Here is a 19,710-nt window from a genome sequence, read left to right as displayed (position 1 = left end):
AAGATGATGGCCCAGATTGAAGTTCTTGAAAAGTGTAATTGGGAACTATTTAGGATGTGGCAGTTCTAAAGCTCAATCTCTTGAGGAGATCAAATTTTAGGATGGGGAGATTTGTGGGGGAATCTTTTGGTGGAAGATCTAGCAATGTTGGGGTTTCACCATGTGAATTTGGAGGAGACATGTTGGAGGCAGAAATTAAAGTCCCTTGGTCTCAGGAAGGGGATTGGAGGCTAGGGGTCTGTTTGGGAACATTTTCGAAAACCTTTCTCAAATATGGTTTTTGAGAACAGTTTTTCAGAAAAAAATCTCTGATGTTTTCTAGAACAAAGGTCTATTTGGAGACTTGAAATGTTTTCAACTTTTATTTTTAGTAATTTTTCATATTTGTCCCATTATATATCAAAATAACCCTTATAAAACAACTGATTATAATTAGAATATATTTTCTGTTTTCTGATTGCCAAACTGATTTCTTTTTTCCTTTTTTTCCCCCCTGAAAAACAGAAACCTATTTTGGAGAATAGTTAACAAATAGGACTTAGATTTTTATGTGCACTTGCTAATGCTCATGGAGACATAATTTCATTATTCAGTTTAAGATGGATTGGGCTTTTAGCTTTTTGATGGTCAAGAGGGCAAGGTGACGAATTTTCTTAGGGGCTTCCATGTATCTGTTTTTCTTCTAGAGAAGTTTTAATGCTCTCCATTTTTTGTTGAGTTGCTTTTGGAAAAAAGAGATGTATAATAAAAAAGGCTTTAGACCTGTCCTGGCAAACAGGTTTTGGAATGTGATAAGAAAATGCTCTGATTCACAGTTTGCTTCTGTGAATGGCAGCTAGATTTCTAGTGCTGTTTTGACTGCTACTGTGGTTACTTGCCAGGGTAATCCAGTTGGTCAGGGTGAATATTGGGAAGTGTAGTCCCAGTAATTGGTACATGGTCCTAGGTTTGAATCCTGTCACTGATGATACCTTGAATTTATCTGGTGTTGGTTGCTGCAGGGTTGTCAACACCCCAAAGTTTGGATCCCCATGAAGAGTTCTAAGGGCTTTGCCATTGAAGGTTCCTCGGTCATAAAAAAAATAAAAAATTCAAAGGCTAAGCCAGCCTGCAAGTTGGACATAGAGAGCGAAGATCATGTAAACTGATTTTTTGATTGTGGTATTTAAACATGTAGTAGTAACTTTCACCGCGTAGCGTGTCCTTTCAACTGGTGTGAATGGGAAAATGCTTGGTTATACAGTCTTGAGCACCAGTTAAAGGTAGACATGAAAAATTTAAAGCTTTTTTCCTTCGCATATATAAGCTTTGCCTATTAGAAATTTAGAATATTACCATCCATAATTTATTTTGCTTATTCTATTTCATCAGGTGAAATGGTGTGTACTCCTTCCAAATACTGACTTTTGGTGGTTATTCCCAAAGTCAGTCAGAACTGCAGAAAAGACGAAGAAGAATATGGAAATGGAACATGACCCCTCTGCGTGTTTTGGTGCTTATGGAAGACCACAGCAACAGAAATTCAAATTTTTGATTGGGCTGGGATCATCCCTTGGGGGTCAAAACCTTTCCTTGTATAGATTGTTTTCAGTTGTGGCTTTTTCTTTTTCTTTGTTTTTTTTTGTAAGGCGCTCTTAATCAATGTGTTTGTCTGCTTATTCATGTCTTCTAATGTATATAAACTACATATGCATTATCCCTATTCTCTGACCAAAATCATTTTTTACGTCAATGCTGCCCCTGGCTGCTACTCTACTCTGCTGGTACACAAATAAGACTTAAGTTTATTACTCTTTTTTTTTTTTTTTTTTTTGCAGTGAAGCTTGGATTATTAATAGTGCTTTCAATAAAAATGGTGTATATACAAAGCATTTAACTAGTATTATTGGAATTCCAATACCATTTGGCTATTTTAACAGTGATAGTTAGGGTTGCAATTTGGATGGTTGATCGAGTTAATAATTGACTTGAGCCTAATTTGAATTAAGAAATAATAAACTTGAACTTAATTCAATCCGAACTCTAACCTGAGGTATGCAATCCAAGTTCAATCTAATATCATTTTTTTAAGTTTAGGTTGAGTTTAGGTTGTTCATGTTAGACTTGGATAGGTAGGGATGCATGATTAAAAATCTATTTATAATATTATTTTAATATATGATAAAAGTTTCAAGATAATAATAAAAAAATCAACATAAGTTTATATATTATTTAAAAATAATAAAAAACATATGATATAATATAATTTGATATTTTTTTTTAAAAATGGAAAACAAAAATGAGTATTATTATATATGATAAGATAAATTATGAATATTATAAAAAAAAACATTAAATTGGGTTCAGGTTAGGCTCGGGTTGTCCAAACTTTAGCCTAAATCCAACCTAAATTAAGTTCGGATTGAAAAAACCTAACCCAAGCTCAACTTGAGTATTGAAAATGATTGTCCAATCCCACCCCAATGTTGGGTTGAGTACGGGCAAGTTTACCCAAGTTGCACCCCTTATGATAGTCATTAAGATCACATTTAAAAAAAAAAAAAAAGATCAAAATTATTATTTATTATTATTATCTAACAAGTCCATTGGCACAGGATACAATGGCCAACGGGTTAAGGAGCCATGCTAGGCTGCCAATTGGGCTTGCATGGGCTGGGCCAGCACGATGGTCCGTATGGCCCGCTGGAGTCTGGTCGGCGGGACCCAAAGTTTGAAAATCATGTCCCTCCAATTCCCATCTCTCAGATGCGCAGAGACTGTCTGCAACGGCAATGGAAGGTTCATTCCTGAACTGATAATTGAGAAAGGTCCCAGAGGTGGAGAAACCCTAGAATACCAACATTGAAAATTTTGTAAACCATGTATCAGTGAGGATCTTTCAAGTTCATTTTGGTTGTTTATCCTGTAGGTAGTCTGCCCTCTTTTACCATTGTATATATGGCAATGACAGAGTCTACTTTGAAGGATTAGTTTCCGAGTCTGTTCAGTATTGCTGCCAATTTGGTGAAAAACAGCTGTGCTGATTGGAAATCTGAGTTAGCTGATTGGAAGTTTGAGATAGCTGAGTCCTTTATTATATTCAGGATTTTGGGGGTTAGAGAGGAAAGGAAGGAGATAGGTTGGTTTAAATTGTGGTTTCACTACTAAATCCCTTTTACACAACCCTTTTCTTTTAGTTCTTCCTCCTTTCTGGCTCTGTGCCTGCAAATATAATGCTCTTTGCTTGGGAAAATAGCTTTACTCTTAATCATCTTTTGCTTTGGTGGGGGCTGGCAAACAAGAAGAGAAGTTGCTAAACTGCTTTCTTGTTCATTCTTGAGTGAAGGAGACTGTTGAGTTGCAAAGGAAACTTCAAGGATGCAACTGGAAAGTGTGAAAAGTGGCCTCTTTGAGTATCTTTTTGGAGCTTATTTAAAAGGTGGAATTGAAGGATTTTTTTATGATAGAGCGACCAGGCCTATGTCTTAAAGTTATCTTTTTGAAATCGCCTCATTATGAGATATATCTCTTGGGGATGGAATTCTTTTATTTCTAGATTTTATTAATAGGTTTGGGTTGGGTTGAGCCATCTTTTGGGGACAATGGGTTTTTTTTTCTTCTGTTGTTTGTTGTTTGTTGTTTGTTTCTTGTATGATTAATCTGTATGTTGAATATGCCACCTTTTATTAGGTGCTTGTTTAATATATTTTTATTCGAATGTATGATCAAAGGTTTCCTTGACCAATCCTATCTACTTTCCTTATTCTTGCCATTACTCCTTTAGTCAACTTTTATGGTTTTTGAAAATGATAATGGCATAATAGAAGATACAGAAAGTCACTTTTGTCTATATTCATATCTATTCTATTATGCACAGTAAGGCTTTCAGGCTTCATGTTATCATTTGATGTGTGGGGATAACTTTATCAAGGGAAAAGATGCAATAAGGGTAGGCATGTGGGAGAAAGTGAGGCTAGTGCCCATAATATCGATCCATACTACATTAAAGAAGAATAAAATAATTTATCTCATTTAGGAATAAGGATGGACTTACACCCTTGGAACTAATGAACATTAGGTTCTTAAGAGAAAAATATGGATGTTTATCTTATTTTTTTAAGTAGCCTTTCCCCACTTTTCTGCAAGTCCCAACAAACAAAAAGAGGAGTGTCTTCACTTTGCAACAAGAAGAGGAGTCATGCTGAAAGGATATTCCTTTAGAAGGCTCTTGCTCAATGTCCATTGACCAATCAACTTGTATTGGAAGGGAAAGCATGATGTATAAAACTAGAAAATTAGCAATGATGAATAAATCATTAGTTGTCTATTTAGCATTTGATATAGACCATACTTGTTCATTTCTTATTTCCTTATTTAATATTTACCTCATTGATGCCTCTATTGAAAAGAAGAAAGACAGTTCAGTGGTGCTAGAACTTTCTGTTACTGCAGGATTTTTTTAAAATTTTTATTTCTATTTATTTTTTAGCAGTTGCTGCACTTCATATAGTGAATATATTGCCCTATATCAAGTAAAAATTCCTTTTTGTGCATTTAAGATGATAAGGAGAAATAATGCAAATGGAATGGATGCACTCTCATTCATGGGCTTGTTTGACTTTATTCAATTCAATTTCATTGTCCCCAACATGCATTTTTATGGGATCATATCTATATATAGACATCTGTTGATAATTTTTTGGTTTGAATTGTACAACACACAAACAATTCAAGTACTCTTATCCTTTATGATTTCCCTCCTTTAAGATGTTGAGATGAAGGAGATGTGGCAATTTCATGCTCTCTAGAGTTGCAGTAGTAGTGGCTTAGAAATTCCCCTGTGGATCGGAAGAAGGCAATCTGCAGGTCAAGATGTAATGAGCAATGAGCATTCTTACGGATAATGAAAATGGGCACAAAAGGTTAGCATCACCTGAACTGATCTGATGGCAACCGTGTTCTTGGAAGATTTTATTGACTTGCATTCTAAGTTTTCAATAATTTTGTTTCCACTTCATTTGATTTTAAGTAGATTGAGGGGGTGAAAAAAGCTCATATTGGCTTCAGATTTGGACTTCAATATATGAGGAGCATGCCCTTTATTGTAATACAAACTGCATATGGGGAGTTGGCTAAAGAATTCTTGGTGCTTTGCCAATCACTAGGAAGTTGAGATGATTTCCTTGGTTTTAATTTCATCTTATAGGAGATCCAGATGCTATCCTACTACTTATAGTAGCAAAAAACTTCTTACCAAAGCTTAATTCCTTTGTTAAAACAAAAAATGATGGAGACATATTCTCCTCTTTGAACAGTGTAGCTAGCTAGCTTTTAGGAAGCTTATTGTAATTACAATAGCAAATATATGATACCCTGCTTCTCATTTTAGTCATGTTAGATTGGATTTTTTCATCAACCTCCACAGGTGGCATATAGGTTCATGTTGATCAATTTTCCAAGTATGAAAACATGATTTCAGGTTAAGGTAAAAATATTGGTTTCGACAAATATGTCATCAACTTGGTTTACGAATATATTGGGGAATATAAATGGATATTTTGACACAAAATATCGATGAAATAAAAATTGATCAAAACTCATGGAAATGTTGGAAAAATTCTTAAAAATGATATAGAAAATATAATAGACATTTTGAAGTTGTTTTATTAAATAAATTGATATATGTATGATATAATTTGTAATATTAAATTTAATTATATTGCGTTGATCAATAAGAAATATGAATTTTGTAAGTGTACATTCATTATTAAGTTACATTAAAGGTTTGATCTTATTAAATATTAATATTTTGTATATATTACATTATAATGATTGTTTAGTACTCAAATGATAATCGATGTGGTTCAATGGAATTGTTCGATGAAGGATTTCCATTTTGTTGGAGACAATATTGGTACCAATTCATTGAGTCTCAATAGTATCAATTAAAAAATCTGAACATGTCAGACATTGGTATCTTGAGTCTTCCTTGCTGCCTCATGAAGGATTTTCATCTTATTGGAGGCAATATTGGTAACAACTCATCGAGTCTCGATAGTATCAATTAAAAATTCTCAACATGTCATGCATTGATATCTTGAGTCATCTCCGCTACCTTTACATGGATGGGATATTGGAGGTGCACTTATATGATTATTTCAAATCTTCCTTACATTTGATATGGAATGTGGTATAACATTTGTGTAGAAGGAGAATAGTTAGACATACCATAGTTTTCATCGGTTAAACTTAAACCTATCACATAATTTTGAGGAAGTTGACTATAACCCATCATATAAGGAGGATAAATATTAGTCTTATTCAATGAGTTACTAAATTGAGTCTTTATACTTTGGACTCAAAACTAGTTGAAAATTAGTTCTCGTTAAATGGTGTCATCCTCAATTCTCTTCCTTTATACAGCTTCCTAATAGCTCCTACACTTGGACCAAATCTTCTAGAGTCACTGTCTTTATTTTGTGTGCAGTACGTGAAATTGTCTTCTTAAGTGAATAAGCTCTTGGACATTGACTTTGTTGTTGTTGCCCAACATCCCCTCCATCATTTCCTGCATTATCATCACCTTCATCATCAATTCCACCTCTTTTTAAAACATCATAACCAGAAGTAGAAGTATCAATAGTGCTACGTCTACTACTTTGTCCAACACTTATGGAATTAATCGAAGATTGGGAATTTAATGCTTCCTAAAATGAATCCATTATGTCTTTGTTGAAACTCTCGCTATGAACCTTTTCGAATGACACTCATTCAACATCAACACCTAATTCTTGAGCATGAGTGGTAACTCACAGATCAAGATTTCTAATGTCATCATCTAAGTGTAAAGGCATGACCCATTGGAGCATTTGATTCTCCTCTTCTTTATCCACCCACTGAAATGTCAAGGAGATCAAGGTAATCTTTCCCAACAACTTCATCATTTTTTGTCTCCATATTGTGTTGCTTTAGTTTCATGTTATAATAACAAAAAAACTAATTGTTGGAGTTGGGGTTAAGCTGAATGATTTCGCTCTTTTGTGTGGATGAGAGTGAATATACTCTAATTTCTCTCATAGGTGGAAAATGGTACAGTTTGTTATAAAACTTTGATGACCAACTTCCTTAATGTACACGTATGGTTTTCATGCATGAACTACTATTCAACTACAACCAAATTGTTGATGGTATGAATACTTACATTATAAATCTATAATAATAATAATAATAATAATAATAATAATAATAATAATAATAAATTTAATTTTCTTTTAACAAATAACACTCACTAGGGACCATTTGTGATCTAGTTGTGATTGTCGCCCGATCACTGAATCCTTTCTTCACATCTAGAAAGAGTACAAGATATGCATTCAATATTCCATATATTAATATCATATTTTTAGTAAATATTGAAATAAAATGATGAATGAAATTCTTGTTTGATTGAATCGGGTAATATGATACTTTTTAGTTTACCTCATTTCCAAATTGATCAAGTGCTTTGAACATCGGTTCTGGTTAAGCTAAAACTTCATGGACAATTTGAAGTAGCTTGGGATTACTACCAACTCCAAGCCTATATTAGAACTAAGGATGAAAATATCAGTTTTTACAAATATGTTGGTAACTTGATTTTATTGATACGTTGAGATATATTAGGAAGTATTAGAGGATATTCTAACATAAATTATCGGTGAGATGGAAATTGATTAAAACTCATGAAAATTTTTAAATTTTTTTTCTAAGAATGATATAAAAAGTAATAATAGACATTTTGAGGTTATTTTATTAAATAAATCGATATATGTGTGACATAATGTATGACATTTAATAATAATATTCATAATTTAAAAGTACATTTTATAGAAATTCATCTAAGGATGTATTCAATGATATAATAGAAATAATGATACATGTATAAGTATTTTTATTTTAAAAATATTGATAATTTTATTTATAAAATTATATTTATTTTATATTTGATTATTATATAAAATACACAATAATTAAAATTAATCTTTTGTAATAATTTTATTTTAGTTAATTAATATATATAAAATTCAAAACTAAGAAATTATGACGATAAATAATACTTAATTATCTGTTGCATAAATGGGATATTGAAGTGTTTTTTTTTTTTTTTTTCCTGGTGTACCGCCTTTTATTATATGACACAACTAGACAAAAATAAAAGTTCTTTATTAGCTAATATTATTTCATTCACTTTTTCTTAATAATTTAATTACATGGTAAGAGATAATTACATAAAAAAATATTTACATTTAATTTATATTAACTCTTTTTTAATACAATAAATCACCACTTTTTTATATGAATGATAAAAAATTGAAAAAGTTAATCATTTATTAAATATAAATTTTTTATGTTTAATTCTAATTAATTTTAATATTAAAATTCTTTTTAATTTTCATTCGGTTAAAAAAAAAAATTGTCTTAGTTGGGCTTTTTAAAATTTAAAAAACCCATTGTGTAAATATAACAAAATGCAAGGACTCAAACTGAAAAAAAAGAAGTAGTGCAGCAGCTTAGGGTAAAACTAACCTCTCTTACGTTGACAGAAGGCGTGTGAACCTCTATGCCACCATGACCGACGGTAGCACCTTTTCTCCGAGCGACGATCCGCTTTCGCCAAACCCAAATCTCGAAATCACTGTAAGCCCTTCCTGATCTCTTCTGGTTTTTCCCTACTGTTTCCCAAATTTCCTGTTTCTATGTGTGAGATTATCATTACTCTGTACACTCTATTTTAGGGTTTACTTTTTGATACCATTTTCAATTTCGGTAAACTCTGATGAGTAGAAAACAGCATACCGTCTGTTTGGCTGCTGGGAAAAGCAGAGAGAAGAAAACAGAATAGATGAGAAGGTTTGAACTTTTTATGTTTTATTTTTTGGTTGGTTTAATTTCCAAGATAATTAACAAATTGACTAAATTAAGCTCAACAGCTGCATTGGCTCATTTTGAGCAATTTAAAATTCAAAATTTTAATTTTTTTTCTTTTCCTACACTTTCTCAGCAACCAAACGGTGCATTTGAGTTCTGATGAGAAAAAATTGTCTGTAAAAAAAAAAAAAAAACTGATAGTTTTTAATCCAGATTAAGTAGGTGCACTAAGGCACTGCTGTTCCCAGGAGAGAATGAGGGAAGGAAAGGAAAACGTTGTGGCTTGAGAAAGTAATCTAATTTTAAGTAACTTGAATCATTTTCATTTCCTTTCGTTTTTTCTGCTACCCAAACTTGTGATGTTAAGGGGAAAAGCGATTTCTTCTTGCACAAGTGCAGTGTTTGTATTCAATGCAGTGAAATTTAAGGCTATGTTTCATAGCCAGAAAGTACTAATGAAAGAAAAAAGGAAATGTTAGGGAAAATGGTTTTCTCATATTTGGTTGATTAAATGCAAAACAAAAAGTCAAATACAATCAAAATTAATAAAATTAAGTGAGATGAGTTTGAAGAAACAAATAAAAACAATTTATTAACTTTAAATATGTATATTTTTTTTATTTTCCTTCACTTTGTTTTGCTTCTATTTATCCTCTCTACTTTCTTTTCCTGCATTTCCCTTTAAATTTTCCAAGAACCAAATAAAGGGTAAGTCTATTAGGTTGTCTGTCAATGCCTAATTATTTTTAAATTTAATTTCTATGAAAAAGGGGCTGTTATATCTTGGCATGAAGTAGAAGAATTGAAATAAGAGTAGCATTGAAAGACTTAGAATCATAGATCCTTCCCAAGATAGTACAAATAATAAAATGAAGCTTAGAGAACTGCAATGACCAGAAAGGAAACACACAAACATTGATTCTAACACATTGTAAAGTTCATATAACATTTTTGAATGCATTACAGGTGTTCCAGGGCTTCTACATGGCTCCTTTTCTTTAGGCAGGCTGGTCCACTTGGCACATTTAGTGCCCGTCTGAATAAACTCCCTGTTTTCTTTTTATAAAATTAGAAATAGCAGGAACTTCTATATAAAATATGGTGACTCTTATATAAAAAGTATGGACTTATGCCTTCAAAAATTATTGTTAATTTTTTTTAAAATTTAAGATAGTAAAATTTTTTTAATGCCTCAATTTTTTTAGTAGTTTTTAAAAGTCACTACCTTTTTAAGATTAGTATAAAAAAGCTTCTTTCATTTTGTATATGAGTTACTATCATTTTCTAATTTTAAAAACCAAAAAAAAAAAGTGTATCCAAATGACACCTTAATTATCCTCTATTTTAGAAATTGGTTATCAATTTAGGTTTTAATAATCCTTTTCTGTAGGGGTTAAGTCAACAAATGATGATTTAAGTTTGAGTGATACTTCTTCTATGGGCAGCCTGTGATGGAATGCCTAAACCCCGTTTCTCCTTCAGTCAACTTCTGTCACAGATGGGTCCAATCTCAGCAAAGGCCAGCATGAGTGGTTGGTATTGGTCCAATTCATATGGATGCCAGAGTGAGTGCACAGAATTTTGTTGTAACATCACATCCGAGTGACCAGCCACCATAGATTGTTTGTATGGTTGCACGTGCTAGTAAATTATCAATGTAGTATATGGTGAGCATTGGACTGCCTCTAAGATTTTAGCTGGTCTGTCCCCAAGCTGCCTTAAAGATCTATCTGAACAGCTTTCTTCTTCTACTTTCTGTGCAAAATATTATTAAAAAGTTGTGAAGGCTAGCAAGTTGGTTCATATATCTTGTTTCTGTGGCTTTTTTTTTTATTGCTTCATCCTATTAATGCTATCCTTTTCTGGGATTGATGATATTTTTTTCTTTTCTATTCCAGATGGAGGAAGATTCTGAAAACAGTGAGCAACTGCTTGATAATGAAGGCAATGACCTTGAGAATGAGTGTGAACAAGTGCTTGAGAATGAAGGAAATGATCTTGACAATGATTGTGAGCAAGTATTTGAGATTGAAGGCAATGACCATGAAAATGTCACAGATTTTGATACAAGAATAGTTGATGGAGAGAATGGCATGTCTCAAGGGAAGAATTATCTCCCACCAGTTGTTGGGATGGAGTTCGAGTCATATGATGATGCATATAACTATTATAATTGCTATGCTAAAGAACTGGGATTTGCTATCAGGGTGAAATCCTCATGGACAAAACGTAATAGCAAAGAGAAGCGTGGTGCAGTACTCTGTTGCAATTGTGAGGGTTTTAAAACAATTAAAGAAGCAAATAGTCGAAGGAAGGAAACGAGAACTGGTTGTTTGGCAATGATAAGGTTGAGGTTAGTGGAATCAAACAGGTGGAGGGTGGACGAAGTGAAGCTAGAACACAACCATTTATTTGATCCCGAAAGGGCTCAAAATTCCAAGTCACATAAGAAGATGGATGCTGGGGCCAAAAGGAAGGTGGAGCCAACACTTGATGTAGAAGTACGAACAATCAAGTTGTATCGAACACCCGCCTTAGATGCAATGAGCTATGGAAACTCAAGTTCTAGTGAAAGGGAAATTAATAATCATACGGATCAGCCCAAGCGCTTGAACCTTAAAAAGGGAGATGCACAAGTCATTTATAATTATTTTTGTCGGGTGCAGCTAACAAATCCAAATTTTTTCTACTTGATGGATCTCAGTGATGATGGGCATTTGAGGAATGTGTTTTGGATTGATTCTAGGTCTAGGGCTGCCTACGGGTACTTTGGCGATGTGGTTGCATTTGACACAGTGTGCTTGTCAAACAAATATGAAATTCCACTCTTGGCATTTGTTGGAGTAAATCACCACGGGCAGCCTGTTTTACTGGGTTGTGGGTTGCTGGCGGATGAGACACCAGAGACATACATCTGGTTATTTAGGGCCTGGCTTACATGTATGTCAGGACGCCCTCCACAAACTATCATTACAGACCAGTGTAAGGCCTTGCAGAGTGCAATTGCTGAGGTGTTTCCCAGGGCACACCATCGTCTTTGCTTGTCACATGTCATGCAGAGAATTCTTGAGAAATTGGGAGACTTGCAGGAAAATGAACCATTTCGAACAGCATTGAATAGAACAGTTTATGACTCTGTAAAAATTGATGAGTTTGAACTGGCTTGGGAAGATATGATCCAGCGTTTTGGAATCAGGAGTCATGAATGCCTTCGAACTTTGTACGAAGATCGAGAAAGATGGGCTCCAGTCTACTCAAAAGACACATTTTTCGCTGGGTTGTCCACTTTTCAACAGGGTGAGTCCATGAGCTCATTTTTCAATGGTTATGTGCATGAACAGACTTCTTTGAAAGAATTTTTTGACATGTACGAGTTTATTCTACAAAAAGGGCATCAAAAGGAAGCTGTTGATGATTTTGAGTCCAGAGATTCAACCCCCACATTGAAAACAAGATGCTTTTATGAGTTACAGCTCTCTAATGTATACACAAAAGAGATATTTGAGAAATTCCAAGGCGAGATTGAGATGATGTCTTCTTGTATTAGCATAACACAGCTCCATGTTAATGGGCCCATAGTCACATACATAGTCAAAGAACGTGAAGGTGATGTAAATATGAGGGAAGTTAGAAACTTTGAAGTTATGTATGATAAAGCAGGAGCTGAGGTTCGATGCATTTGCAGTTGTTTTAACTTCAAAGGTTATCTATGCCGACACGCAATGTGTGTACTCAACTACAATGGTCTGGAAGAAATCCCACTTCAATATATCCTGTCACGATGGAGGAAAGATTTCAAACGTCTATACATACCAGATCTTGGCTCCAACAATGTTGATATCACGAACCCAGTTCAGTGGTTTGATCACCTGTACAGACGAGCATTACAAGTTGTCGAGGAAGGTATGACATCTCAAGATCACTACATGGTCGCTTGGCAAGCATTTAAAGAATCTTTGAATAAGGTTCGACTTGCAGCAGACAAGCATGTATGATTAAATTTCTATATTAAGCTGTAAATTCATGATAGCATCGATTGTTATTTCAGTCTTTTGTCTGCGAAGCTCACTGGGCGAGCTTCAGGGTGCTTCAGTGAAATGATTTTGAAAGTTTTTGGGAAGGTGATGGGTTCAGGTTTTGCTCTACAGTCATTGTAGGCATTACAGAACAGAGGAATTTCTTACTGGGACCTGCAATTCCAGAATCATTTCAGTGAAGCACAGCCCATGCGTGCCCAGAAACTGCCTTTTGCTTTTGTCCTTACAGCCTGTTCATCTTCGTTGAGGTGTTTTTTTTTGTACATGAGGCCTTGTAAATTAGCCGTGGTGCAAGCCTTTCTGTAAGGCTGAACTGGTCATATGCAGTTGAAATATTCTTTTCTTTTGGTCTCTCTTATTTAATTCCCCTTTCATTTATTCTTGAGTTTATTGAACAATTAAGATAAGTTTATTAGGAGGTAAAAAATTAAGATATCAAAAATAAAAAAATAAAAAAAAATCCTCATATTTAAAAAATTTTCAAATGATTTTTAAATATATAAGTTCATGCCTTTTGTTGATATATTTAAAAATTTAGGGAAAATCATCTAACCATACACCAATTACAAAAAAAAAAAAAAGAGATTTTGGAACTTTTTTTTTTTTTTTTAATTTTGGTGTAAAATAGGAAAAAGTAGTATATTTATACATTCCAATAGTGCTTTCAAATGTGTTTCATAATTACTTTCAAAAGTAAAGGACAAAGTACACATCAATTTAATAAAGGAAAAACCAAAAATTAATGTATGGTCCATATAAATTTCATATTTAAGCCCAACACTTAACAAAAGAGTGGAAATTGAGAGTAAAGATATTGTCTTTAAAAAATCCTTAAAATACCTTTGACTATTAAATGAAAAAACTAACCAATCACCTCACCTTTCTCATTCTCTCTTTGACTCTTTTTGCCTTCTCTCACCTATTTAATAGTGGAACCAACTTGAATCATTTTTCTTCATCAAATATGAAAAATGGTTAAAAATTATTATTACCAAATGTATTTTTGAAGTGAATAACTTTTAAATACCTCATCAAATATTATTCTTTTTTTCAAACTTACATAATATATAATAAATATTTTTTAAATACATTGAAAACTTACATAATATATAATAAATATCATTCTTTATTTCAAACTTATATTATTTCTCATATATATTAAATAATTTTTAAACACCTCATAAAATATTAGTATTATTTGTTTACTCTAACTTGTAAATTAGATATCATCAAATATTATATTTTTTCAAATTTATAGAACATATAATAAATACTTTTTAAATACCTCATAAAAAATTATTAATTTTTTTTTTCTAACTTGCAATTTAGACACATGGTGTTTATTAGTTTTTGGAAAATAATTTTGAAAGTGTAAATAGGATAATTGACCGAATTAAAGTCTTCAAAAATATTCAAAATTTCTCCATTCCAAAATTACCTAATTGCTCTTCACACGAATCCTAAATATTTTTGAATAAAGATTTAAATATTTAAAACCATTAAAATAAATACTTTCTTATTAAAGCAATTTTTTCAAAGTAATAAGATAAAAATCATGAAATCTTCAAAACTATAATTATAACAAATATTTTTAATTTTAAAACTAATTACTTAGGGTTAATTTTTTTTTCCCCAAATATCATTATTGGGAAAAATATTGGAATTTTCATGTGAAACTTAAATAAAGTACATGACATAGGTATATAATCCTTGGGTGGCAAGGACAATAAAAAAGTAGTTTAGAATCAATTAAAATCATTCACAAAGGGTAATCTTGTACACCTTTGTACAATTAGTACATTTCCTTTGTACAGTTAGTGTAATACCCTTGTACAATGACACAAATTTTATATTACTTCTAAGTTATGTGTTCACGTAGAAGTGTTTAACCATATTTCCAATGATTTAGTTGAGAAGATGGTAGATGATTTAAGGTCAATTTTTTTTCTCCAAATATTATTATTGGGGAAAATATCATAATTTCCATGCTGGAATTAAATAAAGTGCATGACATATGTGTACAATTCGTGAGTGATAAGAAAAATAAAGGAATGACCCATAATCGATTATAATATTTCACAAAGGGTAGCCTTGTACATCTTTGTACACTTAGTACATTTCCTTTGTACAGTTAGTGTAATACAATTGTACAGTATAAATGAATAAATAAAATTTATTATTTTTTATTTTCATATAAAAAAAATAGTACTAAACAAGGTCTTCAATTTTCATTTTAAAAAATAGTTTTTATTTTTTAATTAAACATATTTTCAAAAAGAGACAATATAAAAAATAAAAAATAAAAACTAGAAAAATATTTTAAAACCAAACTTAAATATAATCTATATAATTTTTAACTACTTGTTTTCATCTAAAATAAGTAAATATACATTTCAACCCTTTTATATAAGAAAAATTCAATCTCTACTATGTATTGATATAATCCACTTCGAAAGTTAGGTCATATGAAAACATTTTAATTGAATACTTAAAATAAAAACTCTCCATCCATCCTCTTTCTTTTTCTTTTTCTTTTTCTTATTTCAATAAATTTTCAATTAATTCAAATCATTAAAAAAAATCCTTAATAAACAAATTTGTAATATTTCATATAACTTGTTACTAAAAGTCATATTTAAAAAGTTATTAAAATAAGGAAGAAAGAAGATTAAAAAAAAATTAAACTTTTTATTTTATAATAGTAAAAAAAAAACTTTAAAATACTTTTTAGTATAAAAAAATTAAAATAGTGAATATATTTATTTTAAATAAATTTTTATCATTAAATTATTTACTTCTAAAATGTAAAAGATAAAAATAAATGTAAAAGATAATTTTTATTTATTTAAATTAATATTTTTTTTAGAAAGTATTTTCCAAAATAGTATTTGAATCATTAATATAATTTTTTTATTTATAATTTAAAAATAAAAAATAATGTTGATTTTTCAATTATTTATAAAAGAGTTTAAAAAAATAATGAAAAATTAAAAAATGGTTAAATAAGAAAGAATAGTGGCATGTGAAGAGTGGTAGAATAAAGACAAAAAATGAGTCAAGTGGGCTTTTTTGTCTATTACTATCTCATATCCTTATAATCAATTATGGGTGGTTGGAGAACCTTACTTTAATTATCAAGCCTATATGAGTTGAAAACACAATTGTCCCTTTAATAAATATCACTTGTTAATAAGTACATGCGTCATTTATTTTTATTATTTTTCTCACATCAATATATCCTCCTTACCACTTGTCACATTTCCATTTTTTTTTCCTCTCCTGCCACCATAATCCATTGTCACCTATTATAGTATTTATTATTGTTTTTCTTTTTTTCCTTTATATCCTTTTTAATATGCTCGTACATTTTATCATAAAACTTATTTAATTTTAATTTATTTTTACTCTCTAATTTGTCTATATTTATTGATTTTAATTATTTTTTCGACATATTAAACTTAAATTGATAATATATAATTAATAATTAATGTAACAAATTAAATAAAAACAAAATATATAATGGACAAAAATGAAAATATTATCCCACAAATAATAATGATTTTAAATATTAATTATAATAATACATTTTATAAATTAAGGTTTAAATTTAAAATTTCCATTTTATTATTTAGAAGTTTATGATATAAGATTTTTTATATTAATATTAAAAAAAATATTTATTTATTTTGTAAATTCTATCACATGTAAAAGTAAAAATATCATTGTAACACTATTTTATTATTTACATTATTTTTCATTTAATTTTCATTTTAAATTTATCATATCAAAATCACAATAAGTGATGGTACTTTTACCATTTTTCTTATGATTTTAAATTGATTGTGGATCTAACCTTTTTTTGGTTAAAATATTTAATTTTTAATTAAAAGAAAATATATTTTTCATAAAAAATTGTACTTAACCTTTTATATTAATTTCATAAAAAAATAGGTACATCTTTAAAAAAAAAAGGTAAATTAATGCTTAGGAGAACCGATTATCATACTTATCATGGTGTATATATTCCTTTGGGACCCTCGATAAGTAATTAGAGGTCTTTGCCCACCCCAAAAAGAACTTTGGGATCCTAGGTATATCCATTCTTAAAGGAACCAAGACCCTTATTTTCATTTTCATGGTTCTTATATTCATTTGGGAACCCTTGAGAAAGAATTAGAGGTTATTCCCTACCCTAAAACGGACATTGAAACCAAGGTACATCCTAAAGACAATTTGGTACATCATTTATAAAATTTGGTACATATTTCATAAAATTTGGCACATCCTTAAAACAATTTTGTACATCCAATCCATGAGTTACCAAGACCTCTATATTATTACCCATGGTTCGTTTATTTCTTTAGGGATTTTTAGGAAGTAATTAGAGGTCGTTCCCTACTCCAAAACGAACTTTGAAACCCTAGGTACATCCTTAAGGAAATTTGGTGCATTGTTAAGAAATTCTGGTACATCCAATCCTCGGGCTATCGAGATCCCTATCTATCTTCCCATGGTCCATATTATCCTTTGAGGACCCTTAGGTAGTGATTGAAGGTCATTCCCCACATCGGAACGAACTTTGGCACTCTTGGTACATCCTTTACAAAATTTGGTACATCCTTAAAAATATTTGGTACATACTTGAGCTATTGAAACCTCTATCTTATTACCCATGGTCCGTTTATTCCTTTAGGGATCTTTGGGAAGTGATTGGAGATCGTTCCCTACTCCGAAATGGACTTTGGAACCCTAGATACATCATTAAGAAAATTTGATACATCCAATCCTTGAGCTAACAGAACACTTATCTCCATTTTCATAGTCCATTTCTTCCTTTGGAGACCCTTAGGAAGTTATTAAAGGTCGTTCCCCACCTCATAATCGACTTTGGCAACATTAGTACATCATTTACAAAATTTGGTATGCCATTTACAAAATTTGGTACATCCTTCACAAAATTTGGTACATTATGAAGGGTGAACCAAATATTGTGAAGGATGTACCAAGGGTTCCAAAGCGCATTCCGAGGTGGGGATCGGCTCCTGATCACTTCCTTATGGGTCCCAAAATGAAATCATGGACCATCCATGTTCAGATGGGAGTCCCGGAAATAATAGGATCAGATGTACCAAATTTAATGAAGGATGTACCAAGGGTTCCAAAGTGTGTTCGGAGGTGGGGATCGGCCCCCCAATTACTTCTTTATGGGTTCCAAAATGAAATCATGGACCATCCATGTTCAGATGGGGAACCCAAAAGCAATAAGATCGGATGTACCAAATTTAATGAAAGATGTGCAAAATTTTGTGAAGGATGTACCAAGGATTCCAAAGTGTGTTCCGAGGTGGGGATCGACCCCAATCACTTTCTTATGGGTTCCAAAATGAAATCATGGACCATCCATGTTCAGATAGGGGTCATGAAAGCAATAGGATTAGATATACCAAATTTAATGAAGGACGTACCAAATTTTGTGAAAGATGTACCAAGGGTTTCAAAGTGCGTTCCGAGGTGAGGATCGGCCCCCAATCACTTCCTTATGGGTTCCAAAATGAAATCATGGACCATCCATGTTCAGATGGGGGACCCGAAAACAATAGGATTGGATGTATCAAATTTAATGAAGGACGTACCAAATTTTGTGAAGGATGTACCAAGGGTTTCAAAGTGCGTTCCGAGGTGGGGATCAGCCCCCAATAACTTCCTTATGGGTTCCAAAATGAAATCATGGACCATCCATGTTCAGATGGGGGACCCGAAAACAATAGGATCGGATGTACCAAATTTAATGAAGGATGTACCAAATTTTGTGAAGGATGTACCAAGCGTTCCAAAGTGCGTTCCAAGGTAGGGATAGAACCCCAATCACTTTCTTATGGGTTCCAAAATGAAATTATGGACCATCCATGTTCAGATGGGGGTCCCGAAAACAACAAGATCGGATGTACCAAATTTAATAAATGATGTACCAAATTTTGTGAAGGATGTACCAAGGGTTCCAAAGTGCATTCCGAGGTGGGGATCGGCCCCCAAACACTTCTTTATGGGTTTCTAAATGAAATTATGGACCATCCATGTTCAGATGGCGGTCTCGGAAGCGATAGGATCAGATGTACAAAATTTAATGAAGGATGTACCAAATTTTGTGAAGGATGTACCAAGGGTTCCAAAGTGTGTTCTAAGGTAGGAATCGACTCCCAATCACTTTCTTATGGGTTTCTAAATGAAATTATGGACAATCCATGTTTAGATGGGGGTCCTGGAAGCGATAGGATCGGATATACCAAATTTTGTGAAGGATGTACCAAGGGTTCAAAAGTGCGTTCCGAGGTGGGGATCAACCCCCAATCACTTTATTATGGATTTCTAAATGAAATTATGGACCATCCATGTTCAGATGGGGGTCCCGAAAGCGATCGGATCGGATGTACCAAATTTAATAAAGGATATACCAAGGGTTCCAATGTGCGTTCCAAGGTGGGGATCGACCCCCAAACACACTTCCTTATGGGTTTCTAAATGAAATTATTGACCATCCATGTTCAGATGAGGGTCCCGAAAGTGATAGGATCAGATGTAGAAAATTTAATGAAAGATGTACCAAATTTTGTGAAGGATGTACCAAGGGTTCCAAAGTGCGTTTTGAGGTGGGCATCAGCCCCCAATCACTTTCTTATGGGTTTCTAAATGAAATTATGGACCATCCATATTCAGATGGGGGTCCCAAAAGCAATAGGATTGGATGTACCAAATTTTGTGAAGGATGTACCAAGGGTTCCAATGTGCG

At 32.2% G+C, this 19,710-nt stretch overlaps 2 protein-coding genes across 5 annotated transcripts in view; both read left to right on the top strand.

Annotated features, from left to right (window-relative positions):
• Positions 1-1,798, top strand: part of LOC117922561 — a 42,560-nt gene extending 40,762 nt beyond the window's left edge. The window contains exon 9 of the mRNA XM_034840708.1: positions 1,372-1,798. The gene's annotated coding sequence lies outside the window, so the exon portion shown is untranslated. The remainder of the gene's footprint in view (positions 1-1,371) is intronic.
• A 6,761-nt stretch (positions 1,799-8,559) lies between these two features.
• On the top strand, positions 8,560-13,281 carry LOC117922726 (protein FAR1-RELATED SEQUENCE 8-like). Of its 4 annotated transcripts, XM_034840932.1 has the most exons (4): positions 8,591-8,655; positions 8,754-8,868; positions 10,277-10,553; positions 10,785-13,281. In XM_034840932.1, exons 3-4 carry the CDS (start codon positions 10,551-10,553, stop codon positions 12,879-12,881), a joined length of 2,100 nt encoding a protein of 699 aa, XP_034696823.1. In that variant the 5' UTR covers positions 8,591-8,655; positions 8,754-8,868; positions 10,277-10,550; the 3' UTR covers positions 12,882-13,281. The 4 variants fall into 4 exon arrangements, with proteins under 4 accessions (XP_034696821.1, XP_034696822.1, XP_034696823.1 ...); XM_034840930.1 differs by lacking the exon at positions 10,277-10,553 and having other exon boundaries at positions 8,560-8,655; positions 8,803-8,868; XM_034840933.1 differs by lacking the exon at positions 10,277-10,553.
• The last annotated feature ends 6,429 nt before the right edge of the window (positions 13,282-19,710 follow it).

Source organism: Vitis riparia, chromosome 9, assembly GCF_004353265.1.
Source record: "Vitis riparia cultivar Riparia Gloire de Montpellier isolate 1030 chromosome 9, EGFV_Vit.rip_1.0, whole genome shotgun sequence".
Lineage (NCBI taxonomy): Eukaryota > Viridiplantae > Streptophyta > Magnoliopsida > Vitales > Vitaceae > Vitis > Vitis riparia.
This window is presented reverse-complemented; position numbering and strand designations above follow the sequence as displayed.

Excerpts from the sequence above, each read along its gene's own strand:
- LOC117922726 (XM_034840930.1), top strand. The coding sequence starts at position 8,587 with ATGACCGACGGTAGCACCTTTTCTCCGAGCGACGATCCGCTTTCGCCA. Across the intron at positions 8,656-8,802 it reads ACCCAAATCTCGAAATCACT|AAAACAGCATACCGTCTGTT; the intron begins GTAAGCCCTTCC and ends TCTGATGAGTAG. Across the intron at positions 8,869-10,784 it reads AAAACAGAATAGATGAGAAG|ATGGAGGAAGATTCTGAAAA; the intron begins GTTTGAACTTTT and ends TTTCTATTCCAG.